At 43.6% G+C, this 27,163-nt stretch overlaps 1 protein-coding gene across 1 annotated transcript in view; it reads right to left on the bottom strand.

Annotated features, from left to right (window-relative positions):
• LOC309561912 (NUAK family SNF1-like kinase 1) overlaps positions 1–25,514 on the bottom strand; it is a 61,609-nt gene extending 36,095 nt beyond the window's left edge. Inside the window, exon 1 of the mRNA XM_082265977.1 lies at positions 25,013–25,514. Within this exon, the coding sequence (XP_082122103.1) occupies positions 25,013–25,303 (291 nt within the window). The 5' untranslated portion in view covers positions 25,304–25,514. The remainder of the gene's footprint in view (positions 1–25,012) is intronic.
• Positions 25,515–27,163: the final 1,649 nt, after the last annotated feature.

The raw sequence follows: 27,163 nt of genomic DNA, 5'->3' as shown, positions 1-27,163 counted from the left end.
TGTCAATGCCTGCTTCCAAACACCTGCAAAAAACGCCTGAAAAAAAGCCCCCAAAAAAAACGCCTGAAAAAGTCCCGAAAACATGCATGAAAAAAACTTCAAAAACGCCTGAAAAAGTCCCGAAAACATGCATGAAAAAAGCTCCAAAAACACCTGAAAAAAGCCCAAAAAAAGTCTGAAAACGATACGCTCAGGTGTGAATGGAGCCTAAAAGGAATGTATAGTTTTCAATATCTAAGGTTAAGAGAATATGATATAAGTATAGGAAACTACCCATGGACCTGCCAGAAATCCAGAGTGCTCCTAAAGCCCCGTACACACACACAGATTGTTGGCCAACTGATCGGCCAACTTTTGTCCAGTGTTGTTTGTTGGTTGAAATGTGCTCTAGACTTGGCCAACAAAAACCAACTTCAGAAGTGATATCATGTTCTGGTTTACTTTCCGTGTGTTTTTTCTTCTCTGAGCATGCCCAGTCTTGCTCATCTGATTTTTGTCTGCCGAAATCTGTACTGACTGACGAACAATCAGCCGTTCTTTGTTGGCCAACAAAAATTTTATAGCATGCACACCAGATTTTTTTTCAGCCGAAAATTCGCAGTTGGTTGTCGGAAGCATCATACTAACAAGCCTACAATCGGCAGATCGGACGTTGGCCGACAATTTACGGCCAACAATCTGTGCGTGTGTACGGGGCTTAACTTCCTGTTTCCTGGGCTGCCTTTGTTGCAATAAAATCCCAAGCAGTGTTGTCTTCTGGACTACGAAACTCTGCCTATCTCCCAGAGAAGGTAAAAAAGTTTTCAATCCTTCACCTTCGGTAAAAAATGATTGTCAATTTGTCCCCATCAACCATTAGAAAATTGAAGGAACTTTTAGAAAACAAATAATGTTTGAACAAAATTTACCAGAGTCTAGCTAGCTTTAGTTTCCTCAGACAGCAAATCTAAGTTAGTAAACATAGACGGCCATCCTGTTTGTCTTCGGTCTACGTGAACTCTTGCACTGCGCTCTTTGTGCCATTTACCGTACTCGGACTCAGACATGTTTATGTGGACATACAGCTTGTACTCCGCATATCAGGAAGCTTTTATCTATCCTAGGAGGCTGCTAACAGCACTTAGCTCAGCTGCTTCCGGCAGACTCAACCACATCCTCCTCCAACTAATGTGTCTGCGATAAAACCTGGAGCATGATAAGAAGCTCAGAGGTGTCTGTGCTGGCTCTTCTCTAGAAATATGTGCATCCAGTGATTCACTGGAAATTTAGAACCATTAAATGGTCCAATGGCAATCATGTTTGTAAGCTCAGCAATTTTATCTCCTTATTGCAAAATTACAAAAAGAAAACGCCTAGTGTTTCATAAACCATGCAGCCTCCCTACGCTCAATTTCACAACATATTGTCCTACACTTTGCTTTCCCAACAGCACCAAGGGAGCTATTTCATTAAGAAGAACTAAAGCCTCGTACACACGCAACTAATTTCCGCCGACCGGTCGTCCGTCTTTTGTCCAGAGTGGTGTCCGTTGGTTGGAATGTGCTCTAGACTGCACACAAATTTCCCCGCACTACAGAATTCTACTTCAGAAGTGATGTCATGTGTTGGATTGCTTTCTATGTGTTCTTTCATCTCTGAGCATGCCTAGTCTTGCTCATAAGATTTTTCCCCATCTAAATCTGTACTAATGAGACGAAAATCGGACGTGTTTTGATGGTCGACAAAAATTATATAGCCTGCACACCAGGATTTTTCGGCCGAAAAGTCGAAGTCGGTTGTCGGAAGCATCATACTAACAAGCTGAAAATCGGCAGATCGGTCGTCGGACGAAAATTCCCGGCCGAATTTCGACTCGTGTGTACGGGGCTTTAAGCTGGCCACGGATGAATAGATTTTCGAATGCAAATTTTTAGAAAAAGTCTTGGGAAAATTCTCAGAAAATTTGAAAGATTTAGTTTGCTTTGAACATTTGATTTTGGAATGAAAGGACTTTACCGAATGAAAACCTCACACACTGATAGAAATGTATTAGTTCATTAAAAATTTCCCATCCTGCTCCTTGGATTTTTCTTGGCACTGAGGTTTAAAAAAAAAAAATCAATTTGACCCCAACAATGATTTTAAAAAAATGAATTTTTTTTTAGAAACTTCTTTTCCAAGAATTTCATTCAAAATTCTACCCATCTATGGCCAGCTTTACTTTTGGACTGACAGCCTTTTGCTGGACTAAAATACTTAGCAGGGTTTGTCAGCCCTACCTGCTGGACTACAGAATTCTGCCCAACCCAACCATTCTCTATTCCACTCCACATGCATATATTATTATTATTATTATTATGGATTTCTATAGCGCCAGCAATTTACGCAGCTTTTTACAATATTAGAGGGAGACAGTACATATACAATACAATAAAATACAAAAGGATTTAGAGGGCCCTGCTCAGAAGAGCTTACAATCTAATGGGGTGGGGCAAGTGTTACAAGAGGTAAGAGTAGGGAATGAGCTGATGGCAGATTAGTTGGCGGTGTGATAGGCTTCCCTGAAGAGATGAGTTTTCAGGGATCACCTGAAAGCAGCTAGAGTAGGAGATAGCCGTAGCGTTCCAGAGGATGGGAGAGGCCCTGGAGAAATCCTGGAGACTAGCATGAGAGGAGGAGACAAGGGAGCTTGAGAGTAGGAGGTCTTGAGAGGAGCGGAGAGGACGGTTTGGGTGATTTTTGGAGATAAGATTGGTGATGTAGCTGAGTTGTGAACGGCTTTTTATGTTGTGGTTAGTATTTTGAATTTAATTTGCTGGGCGAAAACAATGTTTCTGCCCCAACTCCTAAAAGCTCATCCACTCATTTGACTTTATAAACTATTAATGGTTCTCCAAACATTTGGCCTACAAAATACCGATGTAGTCCTTATTCACATGATTTTTTTATTTATAGCTGATCAACAATGGTCAGTTGACAAGCAACTCGGAGGCCTCCTGGGCGCCTGTTTTTGGGAAGAAATCTCACTGCACCACGTGCTCTAGACCAGAGTTTCTCGACTAGGGTTTCTAGGGGTTCCTTGAGCAATAAACAATTTCAGATAAGCAACCATTGACACCAATAATTTACAGGAACAAAGTAAAAGAAACAACTAGAAGAGACGTGATTTATAGGGGGAGAAGGAGGTTTGGGGGTAATGCCTGGATATAACCTTTAACCTCCCTGGCGGTATGATTATGTCAGGAATTATGTACCAAAAACGGTACAATTTTTTGATATTTATAATTTATAATATATATAATATATAATATATATATATATATATTATAAAATATAAATATATTATAAAATATAAATATTATAATATATATAATATATATTAATAATATAATTTACAATTTATAATATTTGATATTTTTCTGATACTAAGGTGATACAGTGTAATCCTCTCAGATTACACTGTATCACCTCCTTTTTATGTGTGTGTGTTTTGTACAACATTTGAATTTCCCTCCCAGTTCTGCTCCCATGCACCATTGCTGCTGCAGGGAACGGAACCAGGAAGTCATCAGAGCGACGGACGAGCGACGGGGATCTCGGCGGCGATCACAGCAATGGGAGATCATCGCTGGATCGCCAGGAGAAGGTAAGGAACCCCCGCTGCAGGCTCTGCACATCTACCCCGAGCGAGACTCAGGGATACCGATAGGAGCATGAAAAAAAGGGGGGGGTTTTAAGGGAGTTAAACTACTAATTGTATTATATTTTACGAACCTGATTTGCAGAACCAACCTTGTTAATGTCAGAATAGAAACACAACTTCTTTGGCCATTCTTCCCATAGGAGGTGACTAGGAGTGAGTCATGATGGACCAGATCTGACCTTTTTATCATTAGGTGGAACAGTTTCTTATTTCCTAATCTCTTGTGCCAACGATAACCCTTTCCCATTATAAAGAGGATGTGTGATTTAACACCAATTTATCTGCTTATTCGGTTGGTTTCAGGTCACAAAAAGCCGTCAGCTTTGCCTGTAAGCCTGCGGCCCACCCTATATGATCGGCGGTGGTAATATGAAGTACACTTCCTTCCTTGTGTTCCTGATACAGATCATTCCATGAATCTTATGAACTTCACAGCTGCAAAGAACATTTCATTCACCCCCATGGAAGTAAGGAAAGTTTTCTTTTCAATCCCCGGGAGAATCTCAGGCTCCAATATTTCTTTATATATAAAATTCTTCCCGTCTAGTACACTGGGAATTCTTCTGGAATGTTGGGTATGTCTGGAGTCATTAAAATTCCTCCTAGCACATTGTGGTCTTAGAATAAGAAGGAAATGTGGAGGTGGTAATGTAAAGATAATGAGAATTGTGATAAAAAAAAAAAAGACCTCCCACATTTATCAAAGTGTCTGATAGAAAAAATGCTTTCTACAAGCTAAACCTTTCTAATCTGCATTGGATGAATTAAAGGAAAGGTCTAGTTGAGATAAGCTGGGGGTTAAAAGATTATTATTATACAGGATTTATATAGTGCCAACAGATACGCAGCGCTTTACAACTTAAGGGTAGACAGTACAAATACAATACACTTTAATACAATAGGAATCAGAGGGCCCTGCTCGGTAGAGCTTACAATCTAAGAGGGAGGCTCAAGCGATACAAGAGGTAATAACTGTGGGGGATGGGCTGATGGAGAAAATAAAAGTACAGTTGTTAGGTGGTTGCCAGATAGGTTTCTCAGAAGAGATGTGTTTTCAGGGATCGTCTGAAAGTGGACAAAGAAGGAGATAGTCGGACAGATTAGGGTAGAGCATTCCAGAGGATGGGAGAGGCTTGGGAGAAGTCCTGGAGGCGAGCATGGGAAGAAGTGACAAGGAAGCGAGAGAGCAGGAGGTCCTGGGAGGAACGAAGAGAAGGATTTGGTTGGCATTTGAGACCAGGTTAGTGATGTAGCTGGGTGCCAAGTTATGGATGGCTTTGTAAGTTATGGTTAGTAACTTGAATTTAATTCGTAGGTTGAGTGGCAGCCAATGGAGAGATTGGCAAAGAGGAGTAGTAGACACAGAGCGGTTTGTAAGGTGGATGAGCCTAGCAGCAGCGTTCATAATGGACTGAAGGGGGGATAGCCTATTTAAAGGAAGGCCAATGAGAAAGGAGTTGCTTAGAAGCTCTGTGGGGTCGTTTGTTAGGAAGGGGCGTATCTTGGAGATGTTGCGGAGGTTGAGGCGGCAAGCTTTGGACAGTGACTGGATGTGTAGTTCAGAGTCCAGGATTACTCCTAGGACCATGGCATGGGGGGGACGGGTTGATAGTTGAGCTGTTGATTTTGACAGAGAAATCAGGGGAAATGGAACATGGGGGAGGAAATATCATGAGCTCGGTTTTAGATAGGTTGAGTTTGAGGTCTCCCCAGCAGTCTCAGACGCTCTTGCGCAGGGCAGGAACATACCCTAGGTGGAGCCTCCTCCTTATTGGCAACCCACTGAGTGAATTTCAGCTGGTTCATCAGGAAACAGATGAAATTTGCTCCGTGTATGGTCAGCTTGACACTTACCTTATTCCTTCATCCCTCTTCTGCACAACTTGACCCCTGAAGCTTCTACTATAGGCATTCCAGCTTGCGGTGGTCAAATGCTGACGTCATCACATACAATGCAGGATCAATAGGCCTGCATTGTATGTATAATAAACAAGAGTAGATTGCGCTAGGACATAAATATATTAAAAAATATTTAGAAGAAAATATAAGAAGAGTCCATGAAGGGCAAAAGAGCAGCAGACACAAAGTCCTTTTGGTGAAGGATAATCAAGAATTCAAAATAAGTTAGCCGCGCTCAAAGGAGATACAAAGTTCCAAAACGATCCCCCAGTGAAGATAAAAAACAAAACTCGTGCTGTCAGTATATCCACCACCAGGAAGGTATAAACATGCAGCCTCTTACCAGATGGTCTAAAGAAAACAGCGTTCAATCAGGGTAAACCAAAAGAAGTAGGCATCTGTCACGGACCAACAGGCAAATCCAACCAGGTAGCATAGATATCAATCATATAAAAGTGTTTGTCCAGGGGAATGGACACAACACATAGAGTAGTTCCTCGTGATAAAAATGAAATAACAATATCATTGCGCAGACATCCTTGAAAGGGCTTTATTAAACATATAATAAAAACTCTGCACACAGGGTACTCACATTACATCCAAAGATAGAAGGCATATAATGAAAACAGCGTATGTCTGTTTCTCATCCAAAAAAATGTCCGACCTCCAACAGCATACCAGCATCATGTGGTTAGGCTCCTCCCAACATGTTTCGTCACACTTGACATCATCAGGGGGCGTGGCAACTGACAACACGAGTTTTGTTTTTTATCTTCACTGGGGGATCGTTTTGGAACTTTGTATCTCCTTTGAGCGCTGCATTGTATGTGAGGACAGGGAAGGGTCACCCACAACCAGATGTGTTAGAGAGAAGAGAAAAGCAATAGAGCGATCAGGGGATTTGGTACTTTTGTACAGTCAAGCTTTAAATGTGATGGCGGGTAAATTTTGGTTGCAACTGGAACCTCTCCATTATGTTGTATGTAACGACTGATGGGTAAATACTCTGAAAATGACCAGCAAATCCTCAAAATGGTCCCTGTACAGTGCATCCGGAAAGTATTCACAGTGCTTCACTTTTCCACATTTTGTTATGTTACAGCCTTTATCCAAAATGGATTAAATTCATTATTTTCTTCAACATTCTAAAAACAGTACCCAACAATGACAACATGAAGGAAGTATGTTTTTTGCAAATTATTAAAAATAAAAAAACAAAAAAAAAAAATCACATGTAAATAAGTATTCACAGTCTTTGCCATGACACTAAAAATTGAGCTCAGGTGGATCCTATTTCCACGGATCATCAACAACTTGATTGGAGTCCGCTTCTGGTAAATTCAGTTGATTGGACACGATTTGGAAAGGCACACACCTGTCTATATAAGGTCCTACAGTTAACAGTATATGTCAGAGCACAAACTAAGCCATGAAGTCCAAGATATTGCCTGTAGACCTCGGAGACAGGATTTTATCGAGGCACAGATCCGGGGAAGGGTACATAAAAATTTCTGCAGCATTGAAGGTCCTAATGAACACAGTGGTCTCTATCATCTGTAAATGGAAAAAGTTTGAAACCATCAGGACTCTTCCTAGAGCGGGGTGCCCGGCCAAACTGAGCGAACGGGGGAGAGGGGCCTTAGTCAGGGAGGTGACCAAGAACCCGGTGGTCACTTTAAGCCCCTGTTCACATTAGGTCGCTCCGACTTCGGGGGCGACCTGTGAAGTCGCGTGCACCGCGACTTCGGCGCAACTTGCACGGACTTCATATAATGAATGTCTATGCAAGTCGCCTCCAGGTCGCCCTGAAGTAGTACAGGACCCTTTTTCTAAGTCGGAGCGACTTGTGTCGCTCCTATTAGAACCGGTCCTGTACTACTCAATGGACCCGGCGGTGCGCGACTTGCCAGGCTGACCAAGTCGCCTGGCAAGTCGTAATAGTGTGAACCAGCTCTAACAGAGCTCTAGCATTTCTCTGTGGTGAGAGGAGAAGCTTCCAGGAGAACAACCATCTCTGCAGCACTCCACCAATCAGGCCTGTATGGTAGAGTGGCCAGATGGAAGCCACTCCTCAGTAAAAGGCACATGAAAACCCACCTGAAGTTTGCCAAAAGGCACCTAAATGACTCTCAGACCATGAAAAACAAAATTCTCTGGTCTGATGAAACAAAGATTGAACTGTTTGGCCTGAATGGCAAGCGTCATATCTGAAGGAAACCAGGCACTGTTCATCACTTGGCCAATACTATCCCTACAGTGAAGCATGGTGGTGGCAGCATCATGCTGTGGGGCTGTTTTTTCAGTGGCAGGAACTGGGAGACTAGTCAGGATCGAGGGAAAGATGAATGTAGCAATGTACAAAGACATTCTTGATGAAAATCTGCTCCAGAGCGCTCTAGACCTCAGACTGGGGCGAAGGTTCATCTTCCAACAGGACAATGACCCTAAGCACACAGCCAAGATAACAAAGGAGTGGCTATGGGACAACTCTGTGAATATCCCTGCATGGCACAGCCAGAGCCCAGATTTGAACCCGATTGAACATCTCTGGAGAGATCTGAAAATGGCTGTTCACCGACGCTCCCCATCGAACCTGAATGAAGCTTGAGAGGTCCTGCAAAGAAGAATGGCAGAAACTAGAAAAATAGGTGTGCCAAGCTTGTAGCATCATACTCAAAAATACTTGAGGCTGTAATTGGTGCAAAGGAGCTTCACCAAAGTACTAAGCAAAAGCTGTGATACTTCTGTACATGGGATTTTTTTGTTTTGTTTTTTATTTTTATTAAATTTTCAAAGATTTCAAACAAACTTCTTTCATGTTGTCATTATGGGGTATTGTTTGTAGAATTTTGAGGAAAAGAATGAATTTAATACATTTTTGAATAAGCCCGTAACATAAAAAAATGTGGAAAAAGTGAAGAACTGTGAATATTTTCCAGATGTACTGTACCATTGCAATTTGGTTTGTTTGAGATATGCACATCATGTTGTTTGTATATTCTCCATAAATCATGGAATCTGATTGCCTGTCTTGAGCAACAACTCTTCCTGTGTTCTATTTCCTATAGCTCAGCCTTGATGTCCCCACTACCCAACTTCTGTCTTCCTTGATGCAATCTGGTTTCAAATGATGCCTCAGCAGTCCGACAGCCACATGTGGGCATGGCTCCCGGACACGCTGAGGAGAGTCAGCAGCACACTGAACAAAGTCTGACACATTTTTTTGGCATGTCCCATAAATTTAGCAATGCCGCCTCCTAATCTTCTTTCACATTGCACATATTTGAGTATTTTGGTGCTGACTATTTCATGAAATAGGACTTCTAAATTTATCTCAGTGCTTTATGTTGAGGGCTGTGGGAATCTATAGCCTGCATTTTCTTGTTTCCTGTTTAAAATGATTCAGTTCTGAAAAATATAGGCCCATATATGGGCATTATTAAAGCCCAATTCCAGTCAAAATGTTATTCTTTGGTTTTGAAAAGTGTGGAGAAGGGTTTGGATTTCGGTTTCTAATTCTTCCTGGGACCCCAGTGGTTAGATTTTCCTTCACTATCTGTCCTTGTTAAACCTGTACTAAAAATGGGGATATGGTTGTCACCCAATTGGGCACTGGCAGTGTTAAAACATTGTTGTTATGGTAATTAACATACATTATAGCAGTGGTCTCCAAACTGTGGCCCGGGGGCCGGATGTGGCCTTTTGCTCGCTTTTATTCAGCCCTTGGGGCACTATTCCCCCCACTGTTGCTGGCATAGTTCCTGCCACTGAAAGCAACAATGATGCACTAATCCTAATCCTCCCATTGACACCAATGATGGGGCACTAGTCCTGCCATTTACACCAATGATGGGGCATTAATCCTGCCATTGACACCATTGATGGGGCACTATTCCTCCCATTGATACCAATGATGGGGCACTATTCCTCCCATTGACACCAATGATGGGGCACTAATCCTCCCATTGACACCAATGATGGGGCACTATTCCTCCCTTTGACACCAATGACGAGGCACTAATCTTCCCATTGACACCAATGATGGGGCACTATTCCTCCCATTGACACCAATGATGGGGCACTATTACTCCCATTGACACCAATGATGGAGCACTAATCCTCCCATTGACACCAATGATGGGGCACTATTCCTCCCATTGACACCAATGACGAGGCACTATTCCTCCCATTGACACCAATGATGGGGCACTATTCCTCCCATTGACACCAATGATGGGGCACTAATCCTCCCATTGACACCAATGATGGGGCACTATTCCTCCCATTGACACCAATGACGAGGCACTAATCTTCCCATTGACACCAATGATGGGGCACTATTCCTCCCATTTATACCAACGATGGGGCACTATTACCCCCCTAATATCAATTATGGAGCATTGTTTACTCCCACTGACGCCAGGACATTTTGTTCTCCCATGGCCACAGTGCGCCCCCCCCCTAAAGTTTGAAGGACAGTAAACTGGCACTTTGTTTAAAAAGTTTGGGGACGCTTGCATTATAGCTTAGGAACATGTTGCATTATCATTTCTCATGGTGGAAACATATTGGCAGTGATGTAATCATTAAAGCTAGCCACACAGGTAGTATTTAGTCAGAATTTTTTCATACCGAAATGCCGAAGAATCATTTGTCAGGTCATGAGGTAGTACCATCAGTGGCTCAACAAATTTAAATGGGAAGCCCAAAAAATGTTATTTGTTTATCACGTCAATTTCTGAATTTTTACATTCGATTCCAGGATGCTCGAAAGCCTTGTAATGTTTGTCATGTTCCATGCTTTCTCTTCTTTTCTACAGACTGTACATATACATTTCCTGAAGTCTTTCAACCATTTTTGTTGCTCATCTCTGGACTCTTTCTGACTGGTGTTAGAACTGGTGAGCCCATTGGAAGATTTCCCTTCTGTTACTACACCAGTGACAGCCATAACATTTTTTGATTTCCATCACTATCTGTTTCGGTGATGATGGTCACCTGGGTCATTAACCATGAGGTACGTGAGGGGGTGAGCTTGAGACCAGGGCACGAAGCACCTTAGATAGGATGCTACATTGGATCAGTCGCATGGGTGGAGGGAGCCTGCCGGAGCCAGGACTGGGGTTAGTATTATATCCTATCCCTGCAACCCTACACTAAACAAGTGTTTACCCTTGAAGGTGTTGGAAGGGGACTGCCAGGGTAGCTTTTATCGAATTCCCATAGGTCAGCTTTAAGTGCAGTTGTATTAAAGTGATTCTACAAAGGGTTACCAATGGCAGATTTGTCAGTGTGAAATCAACCATAGTGAATCAAGACTTTAGTTCCAAGTGCATGTGAGAGTAAAAAAAAAATGAATTGCCCGCACAACGACAAAGTAAAAACCAAATGTATTCAGTACAAAATCGAACAGAAGGTACATTTAAAGATGTCATCCTGACCCACCACGTCCGGTTGGGTTTCCTGTTTCTGACGCTAATTGAAGAAGACTTGATTGAATATATGTGACCTTTGTTATTCAAAGGGGCATGTCACTCTAGTAAAGGATGTGCATTGGGTACATTTTTATGAGTTCCAGCAGTTCCTGAGTCTAGAGGCTAAGCTTCCCGCATGGCAGTGTTCCTGTCATATGTCATTAGCAGACTCAACTACGCAATGTGCGGCCGCTAATGACAGCTTAAATGGTCAGATGTTAAATACACTCCTCGGGAGGAGATGTACTTACAGTGAACCTGGGATTCAGTAATGACTAGCAAGAGACTTGTTACTCTGTTCAAAGGCTGTAAAATTGTACTGAATATGGGTGACCATGTCATTCTAAATGTGTCCATATACACTAGTAGACGTAAAAAAAGCTGGCGATAAATGGGTCGAATTCCAAAAAAATTTTATTTTGAAAATCGTAACTAAGAATTTTCATTAGAATTTCGCACTATTAATGGGCCACAGCAACAGTGGATTTCTGTGCTGCCATCGAATTTGAGTGATCGGGCATGTTGGAAATTAGAAAAAAACAAAAACAAACTTGTAATCAATGAGGGGGGAATTGTGCAAGAAACGTAATCGAAAAAGAAATGTGCATGAGCTGTGATCTGGAAAGAAAAGAAGATTCCCGGCCACGAAAATTATTTTCTGTAGCAACATGAGGTGAAAATGAAGGCTTGGTTGGATGGTCGAATTTCGAAATCAGTGGTGGCACCATTCGACACAAAATGCACTAAATTTCAGATTTTTGAAAGAAAATTGGTTCGGAATTCGACCCGTGTATGGCCTGCATAAGGCAATAAGTACAATGTGCTACTGTTGCTGCTATTTCACTGTCCAATCACAGGCTGTGGGGCAGGGAGGTGACCTAGCTGTAACTGCAGTGGAGAAAAGTCAGGTCACCTAGCTGGCTATGCTGTCTAGCAGAGATTGTGCTAATCTCAGGACTTGACGAATAGAAATACAAACTCTTTAGCAGGTAACACCATGGGCGTCCGCAGAACTTTTTTCAGGGGAGGGCATAATTTTAAGGTCACCCATGCTCCGCCCCTTTTCAACAATGTCATGAAGGGGAGGGACTTATTCATTCTACTTATTTGGGTATTTATTTTTAAAGAGCAAACAGCAGCATTTATTTTTAAAGCATTTGTTAACCTAGAAAAAAAAAAAAAAAAGGATCTTGTTCCCTTAAAGCATGTTATACAGCACAGTGCTTTGCTGTGTAATTTGGCCCCTTCTATCACCTAAAATACCTGGCTGATCCTGCCTGGCTAAGTTCTCCCCTGACCACGGTATATCATGGTTGCTGAGCCCTAACACTGAGGTCAGTTTACGTGCCTCCGTCCTCCACTGTCCTCTCTCCCCCCTCTCTCCCTGCCTGCCTGCTCCCGTGTCAGCGCCTGCCACCCTCTCCTACTGCTGCTATAGTTTAATTTAAACTGTCATATCCTGCCTACAGTCTGTTTATTAATCCTGTGTGCCCCTGTGTCTGTGTTTTATAAAAATACAGAGCGCCACTTGCCGCTCACGTGACCCACCGCCTCTCTCCTCCTCTCACCCTCCCCTCCTCCTCCCCTCTCGACTGACATCAATGAGGAATCCTTGGCCCTGCCTGCTGCAGGCAGCTGTCAGATGGGGAGAGGAGAGAGAGGATGGGTCACGTGAGCGGGTCTTGGCCCTCTGAAAACTAGTAAAGAACGGCTTATTTTTTAATAACAGACACACAGGCACACAGGATTATTAAACAGACCATACAGGATGGTATAAAGTGGCTTAACAACCACTTGAAAGGGGAAGTTGAGATTCCAGGGGGGGGGGCATTTGCCCCCCTTGCCCCTACCTGCGGATGCCCATGGGTAACACAGTATAGTATTCACTATATAGCCAAAAAAGTAGTTCAAGTGTGTCCAGTGAAAACCTCTGTTAATACTACAGTAAACAAATATATAATAAACAATTGTGCTCTTCCACCCTTGTGGCAACAGTGTGGTAAAGACCCTTTTCTGTTGGAGCATGACTGTGCCCTGTGTACAAAATCAACTCCATAAAGACATTGCTTGACCAGTCTGGTGTGGAGGAACTTGAATGTCCTGCACAGAGCCCTGACTTCAACCATACTGAACATCATTGGGATGAACTGGAACACCAATTGTGAGCCAAACTTCTCATTCAACCTCAGTATCTGACCTCAACTATGCTCTATTTGGAATTTTTTTGTGGAAAGCTCGATATTACTGCTCATGGTTTGGGAATAGGATGTCCAACAACCTCATATACGTATGTGATAGTTTAGGTTTCCACAGGTAATTGACTATATAGTGTATGAACTTCAACTGTGTGTTTAGCTGTTTGCCTGAAGTTCAAGAGATGATTTATGACTGGGTGTTGTGACTATCCACAGTGAGTTCACTATCATTGTTCTATGCACTGTATTGCTGAATTACCTATGGGGGTCCAATACTAGCAAAATAATTTGGATTACACGAAAAACATTTTTGTCCTTAATTAATGAGCATAATTAGCATGCATATCCTAAGAGCTTGCTTTTCTTTAGCAGATACCTGTGACCTTTAGCCAAGGAAAAAAAAAACTAGCAGCCAAGAAATTCCAGCAAGGTCATTGGCCTCTTACCTCAGTTAAGATGCGCTAACTTTGCAAGGTTCTCCACCTGTCTGTCTTTCCATGACACATTTGTTCAGTTTGTTTACAGCCCAGCTCCAGGTAACAAGTGACATCAATCACCAAGGTGCTGATGCCATCCAGAAAGCACTGTAATTGTGCTATGACGCAGAAAGTGGGATGATAAAACTAGTATTTGATAAGGTGTGGCGTGGAGGTTCTGGATCCAGAGTTGGTTTCCTTTATCAATATTAAGGAAAGTCCATATTGTAGGGTTCAGTGACCCTGGTTAGGCAGAATACTGACACAAAAGAGGAAACTGTGGTGAATACAGGATGGTATATGGAAAAACAAGAGCACCAAACCAAACTTTTAGAAGTCCAAGGGTATGTTTTTCTTCATAGAAACCCAACAGACCCAACAAGCCAATACTTAGCGGGGCTACATTCCCCTATTTCAGGGATTTTAATGCTGGTTTGAAAAGAGTAGTAGACTCGTATTGGGTAATGGAGGGTGAGTTAGCTTGGAAGTTGGCTGCTTTCCTCCAATGGCTTGCTTTAAAGTGGAATTAAACTCCACTTTTGAACTTGTACCTACAGGTAAGCCTATTATAAGGCTTACCTGTAGGTACAGTGAATATATCCTAAACTTGCACTGTTTAGGAGATATTCACACATTATGTAGCTGATGATGTCACTGGCGCATGCACTCTGAAGAAACAGCATACTATGCCAGACCTTCAGAGGTCTGTGTCGGAGCCAGTGTTGCCAACCGCCCGTAGATTTACGGACAGCCCTTTAAAACAGGGCACTTTTCTCCTGCCCGTAAATGCCCGTAGCAGGAGAAAAGTGCCAGTAAATCTACGGCGGCGGCAGCACGGTCGGAACTGCGCATGCGCGGCTCGCAGTTCCGGAAATCCCAGAGTTATCGTCGGACGAGTGCCACGGCCCGCCTCTGCCTCTGCCCCCGTCTCCGCCCCTCCGCCGTCATTTAAGTTTTCCCGCTGGCCGAGATCGGCATGACTCGGAGCCGAAGACTCCAGTGCGTATGCGCAGGAGTGATAGTTACATAGTGAGGTTGAAAAAAGACATCAGTCCATCCAGTTCAACCTATGATGTGTGTGTGTCTACTGTTAACCGTACATTGTATACCCCCTGTATGTTGTGGTCTTTAAGGTGCCCATCTAATAGTTTTTTTGAAACTATCGATGCTCCCTGCTGATACCACTGTTTGCGGAAGAGAATTCCACATCCTTACTGCTCTGACAGTGAAGAACCCCCTGCGTATTTTAAGGTTAAACCGCCTTTCCTCTAGTTTTAGTGAGTGGCCACGTGTCTTATTGTATTTCCTTTCTCTGAATAGGTTTTTCCATATGCTAGGGTTGCCAGTACAATATTTGTACATTGATATCATATCCCCCCTCAATCGTCTCTTCTCCAGAGAGAATAGGTTCAGTGCTTGTAGTCTTTCCTCATAGCCGATGTCCTCCATTCCCCTAATTATTTTTGTTGCCCTTCTCTGGACTGTCTCCAGTTCCAGCACATCCTTCCTGAGGACCGGTGCCCAGAACTGGACAGCATACTCCAGATGTGGACGGACCAGAGTCTTATAGAGCGGGAGAATAATCTCTTTATTTCTGGAGTGAATCCCCTTTTTTATACATCCCAGTATTCTGTTGGCTTTGCTTGCAGTGGCTTGGTGATTATGGCCCTGGCCATTCATACAGCTGGAGCCACAAACCCGGAAGGAAGACCAGGTGAAGTTGGCAACTCCTGGGAGCCCTGGCAGTGGTGTGCTGAAGGGCTCTGTGTATGGGTAAGTATATCATAATGTACTAGTATGAGGTGCATACTAGTACATTATGACTTAAACCTGCAGGGGAGCCCATTGTTTTTTATTTTTCTGGTGGTTTACTACTACTACTTACTATTATGCTGTAATATGTGTGCACATAAACACAGGTCAGCAAATCCCATTTACAGTATTTAAATAATGCAACGGGGAGAGGACAGTTTAGAGCAGGGGGTGTTCAAACAGGGTTCCTCCAGAGGCTACTAGGGTTTTCTTAAGCAATGTGCAATTTTTGTCTCTGATAAGTTCCTACTGACACCATTGATCATTTTAGCTATCTGTAAGGGGATAATTCTTCCCAGTGACCACAATGTAAGGAGCATTCTTCCCACTGACCATCACACTAATGTACCATAAGTTGTAAATATAGTCTTTTTTAGCAGGGGTTCCCTGAGACTGGAAACTTATTTCAAGGGTTCCTCTATGCTCAAAAGGATGAGAAAGGCTGGTTAGAGGCTGCATTTGACCTGCTTTGCGTTGTATTTCTTTGGGTGCAGAAGGTCGAAACTCGATTCATTTTCATTGCAGACGAAGCAAGTAAAACAATCGTTTTCTGCATTTTGCATTCAAATACATCTATATAAGCAGTGCTGTGAAATTTAAAACACAGCATATGACAACAAAGGCCACCGTGACTCTGGAACCCCGGCTAAAAATAAAAAATCTACAACTCATGACACTTTAGTGTAACAGTCAGTGGGAAGAATGCTCCTTAAGGCCTGTACACACTTGACGGAAATTGGATGAAATATCCTCAGATTTTTCTCTCTCTAGCTCAGCGTTCATAAAAGTTTTTAGTTGACAGTGCATAAATGTTCACGAAATTTGTCGTCCGATTTTTTTATTTTTTTTGGGACATTTGTTCCTAGACTTCCGGTTTGTCAGCAACTTCAGATCATGCGCGGTCTTTCGTATCCGATTTTTCGCGGACGTACTGCATACACATTAAAGAAAAATTGGTCATCTGGGGACGGACGATAAAAATTTTGGTGTTTGTCCCTCCGTTTTTTTTCGTTGAAAATGTCGGCATCAGCTGCTGAAAGTTGTGTACACACTAACTGAAAATCGTACGATTTTACCTCGGATGGGAATTTTCGGCAGATTTTCTACTAGTTTGTACCCCACTTTACTCTTGTCATCATTGGGAAGAATTACCCCCTTACAGATAGATAAAAGAAACAATGATGTCATTGTAAACTTATCTGAGAGGCAGAAATTGCCCATTGCTAAAGGAACCCCTAGCAACCTCAGGAGGAACCCTGGTTGAGAAACCCTGATCTAGTAGTTTCCACAACTTCTTCTCAAATGATTCTGTGCTATACAACTTCAATTTCATTCTCCAGTGTGTGTGGTCAGGCTGTAGTGGGCCTATAGAGAGTTGGTGCTGGAACCAAAGAACACAACAGCTGCAATTGGTTCTGAGTGTCATTTGGAAGATCAGGAAAATATCAGAAAGCAATAGGTCATCAGGCAAATTAATGCCACGTTAATAATCCATGGATAGTCCATCAAATTTATTGGATCTAAACTTTACCTGGATGACATTTAGTTTGCTAAAGCTGGCTTTACAGCTGTAGAATTTTATTAAAGTGATTGTTAAGTCTTGCTTTTTTTTTTTTTTTTTAATAACAAACATAATATACCTAAAGCAGTTGTAAACCCAAAACTGCAAAAAAAATAAATAAAAAAAAAACCTGCAAGACAAAGGCATAATGAGCTAGTATGCGTCGCATACTAGCTCATTATGTATTACTTACCTTGGAACGAAGCCCCGACACGGACCCCCGGACATCGCTGCGGGCGCTGCCATGATCCCTCGCCGTCTCTTCCAGGTTCGGCGGCTCCGGCGCTGTGATTGGCCGGAGCCGCGATGCGCGCGGGAGTGATTTTCCGGCAAGCTCCCGGCAAGCAAAACTGAAGGTCCCCCCGGACCTTCAGAGAGCATGCGCCGCTCGCATGAGCGGCTGCATGCACTCCAAATACGTTTCGGTTTAGGAGATATTATTTGTACCTACAGGTAAGCCTTATTATTCCATTGGAGTCAACAAAGATTTTCAATCCTTGTCCTTTTTACACTTTCTCTGGTCAAAACCAATTGTCCCATCGTCCCCTTTAACTCTTAAATAATCAAACAAACGTTTGGAAAACAACAATTTTTTAACAAAATTCTGTGTAAGAACCACTTAAGGCAGGGAGATCCTCAAACTACGGCCCTCCAGCTGTTGCGGAGCTATATATGCCATGTGGCATTGTAAAACTCTGACATTCACAGACATGACTAGGCATGATGGGAATTGTAGTTCCCAAACGACTGGAGGGCCATAGTTTGAAGACTGCTGACTTAGGCTACATTCACACCTGAGCGATTTTACCGTCTAAATGTACTTGCTATGACTGCATGTCATTCCTCAGGGTGGACCTTCTGATGGTCACAATGACGGAGCTTGCCTGATCAAGAAGTTGGCACGGCCAATAAAAATTTCCACTAGATGAGTCTCATCTGCATACCATGCTACAATTTTGGCCATATTCAATATATTTCTAAAAATTTTTCCCTAAATATATTGGAAATATATTTTTCTTCCATATGGGTGCATGTTCTAGGTCAGGGGTGGGGAACCTACGGCCGGGGGGGCCGTATGCGGCCCTCAAAGTCATTTGGTCTGTCAGAATGGAGCCGATGCTTCCTGTATAGTTTCGGCTCCGTTCTGACAGTCTGAGTGAGTCACAGGTGGAGTGATATCAAATGCACTCCGCCTGTGACCAATACAGGAAACATCGCCTCTTCCTCCAGTGAGGCGCCGCTGCTAGCCAGCATTTCCCGCCAGCAGCACACACAGCTGTACCAGCCAGAGCCAGCAGTACCAGCCAGAGCCAGCAGTACCAGCCAGAGCCAGCAGTACTCACAGAAGTACCAGCCAGCTGTACCCACCAGCAGTACCAGCCAGCTGTACCCACCAGCAGTACCAGCCAGCTGTACCCACCAGCAGTACCCGCCAGCAGTTCTTTTCAAAACTTACCACCACAAAGAGTCGACTGCTCTCCAGACTAACCGACGCAAACCTGGAAAACCAGTTGCGAGTAGCAACATCATCAATACCAGCTAACATCACACACCTCACCAAAGAGAAGCAGTTGCAGCCATCACATTAGGGGTGAGTTAATTAAATGTTTAACCAAATATAACAGGCACATTTTTAAGTTGATAATTTTGTACGGCTCCCGAATGATTTTATAAATACCCAAATGGCCCTTAGCAGAAAAAAGGTTCCCCACCCCTGTTCTAGGTGATTCAAATTAAAGAACGAGGGTCAGTCTAAAAGCTCAGCAATGATCATTTGTAGAATGGGAAGTCAACCTTCATGCACTGCATAATTCAGCAAAAACTCATTTTTCTTATTGACTGGAAGGTTCTTTTAAATCTGCTGCCAGACCTCCCAGTCTGGGTGGAAGAGAAGGTGCCTTGTTTGGAATTATAAACAGGAGTGGCATGCAGGGTCCATTAATAGTCTGCCATTATGTTTGGCATGTTGGGATAAGCAATTGTGGAGAGATAAATCAAGCAAGCCCTGTCTTCTGGGGCCATGCCTAACTAGCGTTTTGACGTTGCTGGGGTGACAGCCATGGCCTATGCCAGGCCCTCTTCTATCCCTATCTACATCGCGTATGCTGAACATGTCCACCACCTTTTCTGTTGACAGAATTCTCTCTCCAGTCAGCCTCTCTACATACGAAACAGCTGCTGCGGTCTGCGACTCGGGGGAATGGAGCTATTTTTAAGGCATGGCAATGAAAGAATATCACTCGTCTTATTATTTACATCTGAGCCAAACAGTTTATTTTATTTGGCAGGGCCCGAGCAGGCTGTGCATTGGATTGTTCTCATTCTCATCGCATTCCCCCTTTTTTTTCTGGAGATTTTTTCAGCTTGTAATCATTGAACCTTGTAATTTCTACAGAGGTCTGCAGGGAATCGGATTCTGCAGAGATCGTTCCTGTTCTGTATTCTCATTAAGGCTTGGGGGCCTTTAGAACTTTTCTATGAGTTTTAAAAGGGCCACTGAACTATATGCCCCAGCTGGGTTTTTTTTTTCTTTCTTTCTTTCAGTGGGAACGCAGTTCTGGCACCTCCAACAATGAATTTTGCAAGGGGTGCTGTGGGATCTATTGTTTCTGAAGGGGTATATTGTTTCTGGGCAGGATCCAGTGTTGCTGAGGGTCCATTGTTGCTTAGGAGAATCTATTGGTGCTAAGAGGGGGCTATTGTTGCTGAGGACGATCTAGTGTTGCTGGGAGGGTCTATTGATGCTGGGAGGTCTATTGTTGCTGAATATGGTCTAGGGTTACTGGTGGGTGGTCTATTGTTTCTGGGAAAGATCTATTGGTGCCAGAGGGGACTATTGTTGCTGGGGGGGGTCTACTGTTGCTGAGGGTATCTATTTTACTACCTTTCTTGTTATTAACAAGCTCCATGCAAATTATCTAGCACCACAAAATGATACTTGGTTCTGTATTCTCTAAAAGGAATGGTACTGGGGGGTGGGTAAAGGGGGGAGACAAAGGATGGTGCTCTGAGGTTAGTAGGCAGCGGAGACAAGGAGTGCACCTTTTCTCTATAAAAAAAAAACGCCCTGGCCCCAGCGCTGGTTGGCAAAGCATGCTGGGACATTCAGACCCTTGCACAGTAGCAAAGAACAATCAGTGACTCCAAGCAACCAATTAAGTTTCAGATTTTGAAATGTCAGTGTTTTTATATTAATGAATAAAGATTGCTGATTGGTGGCTGCAGGTTTCTGCTAATCAACGAGCCCCAGCTCATTCTTGACTTCGCCCATAGCATTTCTGCATTCTCACAGTTTCCAGTCCCATCAAATAAAGCAGTATTGGACCATTTTCGAATGCCTTTGGGTAGTATGGGTGGGGGTTAGGCGGAAAGTGACAGATCCCCTTTAGTGCAGGGTTTAGAGTCTTAGAAACCGGTTATAGGTGTCTCTTTAAATGGTGACATTGATACATCAGGGCATAATGGGAAACGTTGGAGCATCATTATATCTAAATGGACAGACATGGTCTGCCAAGGAAACCAAGGAGAAGAATTTCCAATGCTGTTTATTAGGGTTATTCAAAAATTAGGCTACACGGCGTCTTAACACAGGCACACAAACACTATTTATCCTTCTAGTTCTGACTGATTTACCAAGCCTCCAGCTTTGAGCCTATTGACTCCTGTGACAACTGCTAAGCCCTGATGAAGAAGGATTATTTGACTAACGAAACATGCTGTGCAAATCAATAAATTACAATAAATTACATTTCTTCTCCTTTTCTCAAAAATACTTAACCTTCTCAAGCCAAGTGACCCTTATCTCCTGGAAGGGGAGGGGGGGGGGGCATTTTGTGTAGAACTGACGAACCTAGGCTATCCAGCACCTATCAACTACAGATTGGTATCAAGCACCTTGCTTTCACCTCCACTTGGTTTCTAAAAATAAGGGCTGGCTTCTTAACAGTAGTGCACATTACAACCCATGGTATATGTGCGTTGGTAATCTGAATGGCACTACGAGGGGGCACCTATAAACAGGAACCAAGCATATCTGTACTATAGTGCACCACAACAAATATGTGAATGCTTTGTGGATTATTATATTACAGGTACATTTTTTGTGGGTTGAAAACCCATTTAAACCAAATTGGGCTGCCTTAACGCAACTAAACCCACGAGGTAAGTGAGTCAAATTGTTCAATGGATTTTTATCTCTTAGACACAAATGACTGCATTTCCTTGTAACTGTTTGTATCTCCACCCTGTTCCTCAGAACCATCATGAGTGAGTCACAGCTTCTTGGACTGTCCTGTTATTAATCCAAAATTTCGGGGTCAACACTGAACTCAAGTCATTAGGTCAAGACCCGTCGACTAATACGTTTGTAAATGGACAGAAAATTGGCTAAAAGATAGAATTCAGAGAGTAATGGTTAATGATTCTTACTCTGAATGGTCTAAGGTTATCAGTGGTGTACCCCAAGGTTCAGTGTTCGGACCCTTACTTTTTAATATCTTTATAAATGATATAGGGTCTGGGATTAAAGGTACCATTTCAGTCTTTGCAGATGACACCAAGCTTTGCAGTGGAATACCGTCCTTACAGGATGTCTCCAACTTACAAGCTGACCTCAATGCACTGTTTCATTGGGCAACTATGTGGCAAATGAGGTTAAATGTTGATAAATGTAAAGATATGCACTTTGGGGCTAAGAATATGCATGCATCATACATACTAGGGGGATTGTATTTAAAAGCATCAAGCTAGATTGTAAGCTATAACGAGCAGGGCCCTCTGATTTCTCCCTAATTGAATTGTATTGTGACTGTACCGTCTGCCCTAATGTTTGTTGCGCAAACTGTTGGCACTATATAAATCCTGTATAATAATAATAATAATCAAACACCAGGGATGAAAATTGAGCTTGTGCTTCAAGTCATTGCAGCATTAAGGACTATACATCATTACTGAACTCAAGTCAAATGGTCTAGATCTATGGACTAAAATTTTGGGGTACCCTTCAAGGAACGTGGCCAAAGAGCCCCCAGGAGATGCATGAAGCTTGCAGGCGATTCAGCTCAAATTGGAGCTTCCCTTCAAAAGAACAAGTCTACTGTACTTATAAGCATCAAGCGCTAGGGATGAGAATGGAGCTTGAGCTTCATACCATTAGGGAATTGAAGACTATACATTACCACTGAATTCAAGTCAATAGGTCAAGGCCTATGGAGTTATATATTGGGGTAACCTTGGAGAAAGGTGACCTAAGAGCACCCAGGAGATGCATGAAGTCTGCAGGCGATTCAGCTCGGTTGGAGCTTTCCTTCAAAAGAACAAGCCTATTTAAAGCATCAAGCAGGATAGAGCTTGAGCTTCAAGCCATTGGGGCATCAAAGACTATATATCACCAGTGAATTCAAGTCAATAGGTCGTGACCTATGGACTAATATCTACTTTCATCCAATGCAACCATATAAATAGACAATGTGATGCTTGTAGGAACAATGAACCCTATAGGAAGAGCCAACCCTGCTAAAGTTGCCCTGTGGCAAACAACATGCTTTTTGTTTGGGTAGCTTTCTATATCAGCCACATCTATCTACATTAACCAGAAAATCATTGCAGAATACAATCAAACTCGAAATATTGCATTATACTTCTAACAAAGTCTGTTCCCTCCTGCAGATGCTGCTTTATAAATAAAAACTACCTTTCATCTACAACTTTTGCACATGCATGTTTATAGCAGGGACTGATGTGAATGTATTCTATACGTAAAGCACTGTGTAAATTGACGGCACTATATAAGTATCTGAAATAAATAAATAAATAGTAGCAGACATTAGGCATTTTAAGCATGTGTGACAAGTTATGACAAATCCTCCATTCTGGCCAAACCTCTGAGTTTTAATAAAAGCAAGACTGCGAGAGACATTTGTCCCCGGGCTTCAGTGACAAGGATCAATATAGTCACCGATCACTTTTGTTCCTGCAGTGATGACACAGAGCGGGTGTCTAGATCAGCAGCCCACGACTTGACAGCTGAGTCACAAGACTCCCTGCAGCTGCACAGACTATGTTGCACAACTGCATTTATTTTGGGATTACTGAAATAACAGCGCGCTAACTAACATGTGCGGTACTTTCAAAGTTGGTCCCCAAATTGTAGGGAAAGTTTCAGGTTTTAAAAATATGTCTCTGCAAATATTTGAACCTGGCATGGCCTCTGCCTAACCAGCTGTATAACAGGAATCTGTCACCAAGATCATTGGAGCATGCACTATTCACTATTATGTTCCCGCTGATGCTCTCTAGATAATGTTACAATATAACATAGCCATTCTCAACCAAAATTCCCAGGATCTCTAGGGTTCCTCCAGACTTTGCTAGGAGGGGTCCTTGTGCTGTGGCTTATTGACCTCCCATTTGGTGGTGCCTGCATAGTTCTGGGGACAATGCCATTTGGCAGAGCCAGTTGCATGACACCAATGATTTTTTTTTTTAGCATTGTGTAAGGGTGGCATTCTGACCACCAGGCCTTTTTTTCAGCGGGAACGTGGGGGAACGCAGTTCCGGCACCTCCAGCACTGAATGTATGTAATGGCAAGGGGTGCTGGGCTTTGCTATGGGTGTCTTTTTATGCTGGCTGGTGGGTGATCTATTGTTGCTGGAGGTGATATATTTTTGCGGGGGGTATATTGTTGCCGGGGAGGTCTACTGTTGCTCCTGGGGGACCTATTGTCTCTGGAAGGGATCTATTTTTACAGAGGGGGTCTATTGTTGCTGGGGTTGGTCTTATGTTGCTTGGGGGTGTCTACTGTTGAGGGAACCGTCTATTGTAAATGGCTGCTGGAGGGTTTATTGATGCAGTCTGTGGGGAGATCTGTTGTTGCTGCTGAGGGTCTATTGTTGTCTGGGGGTATTTTGTTGTGGCTGGTCCGTTGTTGCTTGTGGGATCTACTGTTTCTGGGGGGGGGTCCTTTGTTGTTGTTATTTTTCCTCTTTTCTTGTTATCATTAACAAATCCCATACAAATTACTTAGTACCACAAATTATACTTGATTCTAAAGGGACAGTACTGCGAGGTGGGTAGAAGGTGGAACCTAGGAACGGTGCTCGGAGGTAGGTAGGGGGCAGAGACAAGGGGTAACCCCGAAAGTGGGAGTTCCTGCACCTATTCTCTGAGAAAAAAAAGCCCTGCTGACCATTATTGTAAGGCGGGCATTCTTCTCACTGGCCACCAGTTCAAAGGGTCTTGTTCCCACTGACCCCCAAGGTAAGTAGCATTTTTCCCACTGAATGAATTGGCTTTAGCAGAGGTTCCCCGAGACCTGAAAGGAGTTTTTAAGGGTTCCTCTGGGGTTTTCCTTCGAGAAAGGCTAATGTAACAGAAGACAGAAGTCTTTTTTTCAGAACTTTTTTTCATAGATGTGATTGAGCCCTTAATGGCACTTTTCCACTGCTAGTACCGGCTCGGTTCTACTCGACCCTGCTTGGCCCGGTTTGCTTTTCCACTGCTGGTACCGCATGGTACGGTGTTGGAACGGTTCGGTACGGTACGGTATGGTTTGCTTTTCCACTAAAGTAGTACTAAAGTTAAGTGGGTGGGATAACAATGATTCTCTGACCAATCAGTGGCTAGTAGTGACTGCATGCAAAGGATTGTGGGATATGGTACCGGTATGGTACCTCTTGGAACCACAATCGAGTTGGTACTGTTTTTGAGAGCCGTACCGTTCGGTTCCATGCAGTGGAAAAGCACCGTAAGCGGATTGGGTGATGTACCCTGCCATCATCCCGCAGAGTTTCTCAGCATCCAATTCGCTGGCTCACCATCAGCATCCCTTGACATCTTTTTAAACTGGAAACTATTATTTTTTAAGACAGTGACAATACATTATACATTAGAAGTACTCATTACCGACACTTACCAGCATCCCTGTACTCTTGTCCATGGCTTTCTTCACTTTGCCGTAGGTGCCTCTGCCCAAAGTCTCCAAAAGCTGATACCGGTGTTTTATGCTGTGCTTGTGGTGATGTTTCTTCACCGGAACCGAACTGCTGATCGCCCCGTAATCTGGGGTTCTGCAAGGGTCAGTCCTGTCCCATGTTGGGGACCTCTCCTCCTCTCTTCTCTGACCCAAATGTCCCTTGGACACCTTGCTGGACAACATGACTGTGTCACAGGAGCGGTCCTCCCTGATGCACGTTACACCTGTCATGGCGTCGGTCTATAAGATAGTACAGCCTTTACTCAAATGATTGTCCAAGCTTGTCAAGGCTGTTTTTTTTTTTTTTTTTAAAAAGGCATATTAAGGAAATAAATAGCTCAATAACTTAAAATATTATTAATAAATATGCGAAAAATACAACGCACTGCTTCCTGCAAAGTTGGCTGATATCAGATTGTCCAAAAGTTGGTGAGCTTCTGCCTCTTCTTCTACTTTAAAACTTTCCAAAACTTTTCTTCCAAGTTTTGAAGTCTGAATGCTTTGAGTCCTTCGTCAGCAACTTCAGATCTTCTTGCAGCTGCTGTTCGGTTCTCTTTTTTTTTAGGGATTGTATTGCTTCTTCTTTCCTATAGTCTGGTTGGAGTTGGATGTTCCTGCAGCAGAGGCTGTGTGTCAGCTGTGTGAAGCTGCTGTGTGTTCTGAGTTTGCAGAATGGTCTTGCATTCTTCTAGTTGGAGTAGGAGGAGACATAGGAAGTGGGCAAAGCTTTTGCTACAGCCTAATGACTGCAAAGTGACTGACACATCCCATACCTGAGCCGCTGGGGGTTGTTATGCAGCTGGTGATGATACATGGTTTGTGTTTACTCACTATTGTTCATTTAAAGCTGAACTTTAGGTATGATCTTTATTGCATAGTTATTTTAGTCTAGCTTGGACCAATGTAAGCATGCATATCTCATACATGATGGACCGTGGAGCAGGGCCGGTGCTAGAATATTTTACGCCCTAGGCAAGACCAGTTACTTGCGCCCCCCCCAAAAAAAAGAAAAAAAAAAGGGAAATGGTTAAAAACTTACCCAGTGACCCTGATCTGATGCTTCCTCCATGTTATGCTCTTATACCTAGTGACCCCCATATTCCTCCATGTCACACCCTGGTACCCCAATATTCCTCCATCTACTGCTGTCATATCCACTGACCCCAATGTTCCTCCATGTCACACCCAGGGACCCCGTGTTCCTCCATGTCATGCTGTCATACCCAGTGACCCCAATGTTCCTCTATGTCAGACCCTGATGTTCCTCCACATCACACCTGGGGACCCTAATGTTTCTCTGTGTCACATCTGGGGACCCCATTCCCCCATGGCACACCCAGGGACCCCAATTCCTCAAGGCTCACCTGGTGTGGTGACCCCGAACCCCTGTTACACCCGGTGACCCCTATCCCCCATGTCACACCTGGTGACTCCGATTCCCCATGGCACACCTGATGACCCCGATTCCCTTTCATACCAGGGATGCTCCATGTAACAACCAGGGACCCCGATCCCTTGTTCTGGGCACACTCACTGGGCGGTATGAAGAGAGTGGCCCGCACTCTGCCCTCCTTCACAGTGATCCTGCTGATTCCTTCTCCCAGGACACTCCTCTCCTGGACCACAGTGCTCACCACAGCTCCAACCGGCTCCTGGTGGAAGGAAAAGCAGCAGTCAGAGAGCTCCGCATGTCCTTCATCACCAACCTCCTCAGACCATTCCGGTGCCTCGTTGCTTCTGCTCCAGTAAAGGTTCCGCCCTCCAGTGCCGAGCTCCGGCTCAGGTTCAGCTCTCCTCAGCTCCCTTCTTAATACCGACCCAGGGAAATGAACGGCTGCCCATCAGCTCAGTGCAGAGAGTCACTTCCTGCCCGGGGTTAAGGCCGCTCAGCTCCAGCCGAAGAGGATTATCATTCAGGCAGCACGCTGGTGGACTCACTTCCTGCCTCTTTGGGCCCCCCAACAGTGGTGGAAAGCCTAGTAGTTCCGCACTGGCCAAGACACCTGGCATCTTCCACTGCCCCTTCTTCCTCCCCCACGGCCGCCCCTCCCCTCAGCTCACAAGGATCATTCATGATGGAGAGAGAGTGCG

The sequence above is a fragment of the Pelophylax lessonae genome (assembly GCF_965119305.1).
Source record: "Pelophylax lessonae genome assembly, chromosome: 8".
Lineage (NCBI taxonomy): Eukaryota > Metazoa > Chordata > Amphibia > Anura > Ranidae > Pelophylax > Pelophylax lessonae.
The sequence above is the reverse complement of the archived record's forward strand: the minus strand, read 5'-3'. Positions and strand labels throughout refer to the sequence as shown.